The sequence below is a fragment of the Palaemon carinicauda genome, chromosome 31 (genome assembly GCF_036898095.1).
Source record: "Palaemon carinicauda isolate YSFRI2023 chromosome 31, ASM3689809v2, whole genome shotgun sequence".
Lineage (NCBI taxonomy): Eukaryota > Metazoa > Arthropoda > Malacostraca > Decapoda > Palaemonidae > Palaemon > Palaemon carinicauda.
In genome coordinates this window covers 80,587,158-80,591,658 of record NC_090755.1, presented here as the reverse complement: position 1 = coordinate 80,591,658, position 4,501 = coordinate 80,587,158, and the positions used below count along the sequence as shown (strand labels likewise).

At 35.7% G+C, this 4,501-nt stretch overlaps 1 protein-coding gene across 2 annotated transcripts in view; it reads right to left on the bottom strand.

The window, feature by feature from the left end:
* Nucleotides 1-298: 298 nt before the first annotated feature.
* Nucleotides 299-4,501, bottom strand: part of Cpr (Cytochrome P450 reductase) — a 52,720-nt gene continuing 48,517 nt past the window's right edge. For both annotated transcript variants that reach the window (XM_068355500.1, XM_068355499.1), the window contains exon 14: nucleotides 299-3,321. In XM_068355500.1, the coding sequence (XP_068211601.1) occupies nucleotides 3,177-3,321 (145 nt within the window). In that variant the 3' untranslated portion in view covers nucleotides 299-3,176. The remainder of the gene's footprint in view (nucleotides 3,322-4,501) is intronic.

Sequence of the window (4,501 nt, the reverse complement as noted above, 5' to 3'; positions counted from 1 at the left end):
TCCATTTGTTTAATGTACGCTCCAGCGCCAATTATAATGAACAAACGAACGCATTAAACACATGATCAAGGTGATAACTAATGATATTAAAAAGCTTTTAGTAAATATTTTGTTATTACAAATCTTTTACTTACCGTATCCATATAAATTCCTACTTAAGTAGCAAAAAAGGAAAACCATTTTGTTTGCATTTAATCAACAATAGCAAACTACCGCTAATGACAGTATGATAATTTACAATAATTATAAACTATTACTAAGGATATTTGTCCATTCCATATCCTAAATACTTTTCCTAACTTCACTTATAAGTCAAAATGTACCCAACTTAATTATGGAACCATCTCCCCCCCAAAAAAATAGAAGAAAGTACTAGGCCAGTTTTTAAAATCATCAAAATACTCCATTACCGCTTTAACGTTTGATGTGGCAGATAGTGCGAGATTGGAGAAAGTAAGGATAATTTGAATCATGATTGATTTTTAATATAACAAACTTTGTGGAGAAACCAAGATCTCATTTGTTAGAGAGAGAGAGCTTTAAATGTACTAAATTAAATATATGATAGGTTATAACACATTGGTGCTTATGTAATATTAACTATATAGATGTTTTGATTAAGTTAATAAATAGTATAAACAATACTTTGTTACTGTATTCGTACATGCACATTCTTGAGAGCGGCAGCTAAACATCAAATTCTAGGGTTTAGTCTGAAAACTTTTGTATCGTAAAGACTGTTTTGAGGTCCATGACTAACCCCACTAAAATTAGGTCCAACGCTCTTGAAAAACTAGTTGATGACCCCACAACCTATGGACGTTCACTGCCTTGATCCTTTATTTTTGCGAAATGAACCAGCATCCCTTCTTCCTCTCGGCTACCTCTAAGTGCTTTTTATCCCTCTAGAAAATATGCTGAAGCACTCGAGGATTAGTGTTGTCTGAAAATGTTGGAATTGCTACCTTCTATTCTCTCGAGGTCTCATTTATAGGTCTTATAAGTTGGGACCTTATAATTGAAAGTTATCTTCAGGAAGATATAAAGCTTTTACTCCACTTCTGTAGAAATAAAAGTATTAGCTGTATGGGCACTAGCTCTATCCAATAAAGAGTAAAGAAAGAGGGATTTATACCGAGGATTGCCGTGGACGAACTCCTCCATTTTTTCTACCTTACCCATATCAAAATTTCTTTGGCAAAGTTCTGTATAGCCTCATAAGTAGGCTTGCACAGCTTTTCCAGAGCTTTACTAGTAATCCACGATTCGCCGACAGCACCCACTTCCACAGAAGACATGACTGACACCAGACTAACTAGTGTGTGTCAGGCACCAAATCTGTTGTCTTAAGATACTTTGGGACAGACCGAAAACCGTCTGTCTGCAAATTGCAATACGCCTATATATGCCTCCCATTTCTTTGTGAAAAAGACCCTGTGAAACCCCAAAACTTGTATGAATTCTTCAAATTCTTTTGAGAAGACACCTAAGGAGATACATTCTCAGGTTAAGAAGGACGCCCTTTTAGCAACATGTCTCTCATAGAACCCAAACCCCGCATTATCCTATTGGCCAGGAAGGGAATCTTCTGGCCTGGCACTGTCATCCCAACCGTAGAGGAGTCTATAAGACTGTGATCGAGATGCAACTGCCTAGCATCTGAGACTGCTTCTGCTAGATTGTTAGAAACAACCTGTGCGTCAACAAAAAAACTCTTTGGGAGTAAACCGAGGACAAATATACAATTGAAGAAATGTAGCATAATTCATGAATTCCACATCATTGAAGAGAATATCAGCCTCTAGCAAAAAATATATAACAACTCAGAATAGCAAGCACATACCCTGCCTGATTGCTAGGGGTTTCTCAATTGATCTCCCTCCTCTACATTTATAGTGGACAGTGCCTCCAACTCCTCTCCTCTTATTGAGCCAGAAAGACTGATCAGGAAAATAGGCTCCTACTGGACTGATGATCCAGGTACCATTGAGTCCCAAGGTTGGAGTGAGGTTAGAGCAAGAGGACTGCAGGAGCTCATGGGAATGAAAGGACCTTGAGGAGCAGATTGATGCCATTATTACTTCAGTCATAAATGAGGAATCCAAAGATGCAACCTAACCAAACTCAGAAGGGACAGTGACCTGCCTAGTGGAAGCTTGAGTTGGCGCTGAACTAGCTAGCTGGCTAACGCCACGGTAGGCAGGGAGACCAAGGTCTCCCTCCAAGAACCCCTGGGTAAATCAGCCTCCTCTTTGGGTCTAGACACATGACCTCTTTACCAAAACCCTTGCTAAGCAAATACTCTGAAGACCCCAAGACCTTAGAAAAATCGTTCAATCATCTAGAAAGGAGAAAAATGGAGCTCTTTCTCTCAAGCCTGCTGCTATTGGATTTGTGCTCTTCGAAAAATAAAACCATTGCAGGCAGATATGCCAATTTACAGGGTCTCAATCCTTGCCCCAAGAAGCATATTAGGCACTATGATTAACAGTGGGCATGGCACTGTCTGTGGTTGGTAAGTATGACCTACTTGCTTGGCCGACAAATTAAAAACATGGTAATCGAGTGCATGCTAGTGATCAGGTAGCCTTGGCTCCAGTACCAGTACTGGTTCTCAGTGATGTGTCATTATAGGTCTGACATTCTATCATAACAGGTGAGGACAGATTTGATAAAGCCTGAATCAATATGTTTTCCTTATATTCACAGAGTCCATACTGAAACCCTAACGCCGGAGCAAGGTAGACAATATTTCTTTGGGATTTTCTTGTATTGGATTCCCTACTCTAGCCATCCACAAGAAATTTCTTGGAGCACACAACATAGTAACCCCAAAAATGTAATTGGAATCATCTGCAAGCATATTGAATTGTTCATGGCAAACTATTCAAAGGAATATTTCATAGTAATTTTTCTAAATAATTAAAAATATTTAAAGAATCTAATAAATCAGTGCACAGTACCATACTGAATATAAAACTCTCAACTTAAATATCCTAATGACCAGACATAAACCAAAATAAAATTTGCATTTTAATCTTAAGTCTTATCGTTAAAGATATACAGTACTTAAATGTCACAATCAATTTTTATAAACTTATTACAATTACCTAAAAGAATTTAATATCCACATTAAAAATTATTTCCATATGTACAAACTGTGTTTGTACAACACATTAACTCCAAACATCAGAGGAATAACGCTTTTGAGTGATCAGCTTTTTCACAAATAGCTCTGCTTGAGCAAGATCCATCTTCCCCTCATTTTGGCATATTTTGATAATGAGAGCATTAACATCTCGAGCCATGCTCTTAGCGTCCCTGTGGGAAAAAAGACAAAAAACTTGCTGCATATAAAATTAAACACTTGAAAACCTACTTATCCTCCTTCCATGTAGTGCTGCTAGAAAATAGAATTATTTTTTTTATAATCCCATGGCATTCATATGGCTTCTCTCTTGAAGCTCGTTATATGTTGACATCTACCCATTAACTAAAAATTTCCTGTTTTATTTCCTTGTAATTGTCCTGGGCCTTTTGTGTAGTATTGGGATCATATGGTGGAGTATGGCAATACTCCCATATAGATAGATCATATTTCTTTGACTTTTGGTCCTAAGGAATATGACTTTCAGTCCTAATAGCATGAACTTAAATTTTTAGATCCTTCATTTGATTATTATCGATTATCTATTAGCTACTGTCACTAAATTCTTAAAAGGAAGACATATATAGCATTCTATGAAAGAGGAGAGTTTGAAATCTAAACTGCACAAAACATTAGGAACCTTTACCACAAATAATTTTAGTTTTTTAGCTTGGTCTAAATATCACTAACAGACCGTTGTCAATTATAAGAATCCATTTTCAAGGTATTACCAACCTCCTCTTTGGAAGGAATGTGGGAAAAATCGAGGCAAACTTGTTTTGAAAGTCTGTAAAAGATAAAATAATTTTCTTCTAACCAATATCCATATTCAGGGAAAGCCAGTACAGTATTAAGCCGAGGTATAATGTTGACTTTGAAATCGATGAATATTTTATCTAATGCTGTAGTCACTTATCAGTAGAGGGCTCTATTTCTTGGTTAAAAGTATGCATTTGTTGGTGGAAAAAAAAAATTCTTAAAATTTTCAACATTTTTTGGTTGTGTCGATTAAACCGGGCTTTTGGAGAAGAAGCAATATAAACATCAGGAGAGTATAGACATAAAAATTTTGTTATTTTTTAAATATATTAATTGTACCTACTCAATTGTAACTAAATCTAAAAAAAAAAAAAAAAAAACTATTTAAATTCCAGTATTATTTCTCATTATCAATACCATCTAGTACATCCAAAAATTCTAATCTGTAAACGATGGATGCCAGAGATTACTCATTGTATCAAACATTACACAAATAATGCATAAAATTTAAATAATGTATGGACATTTTCATATATTACCCTCAATTTCAGGTCTGTGAAATAAATATGTCAATATAAATATGGAGGTTTTGTA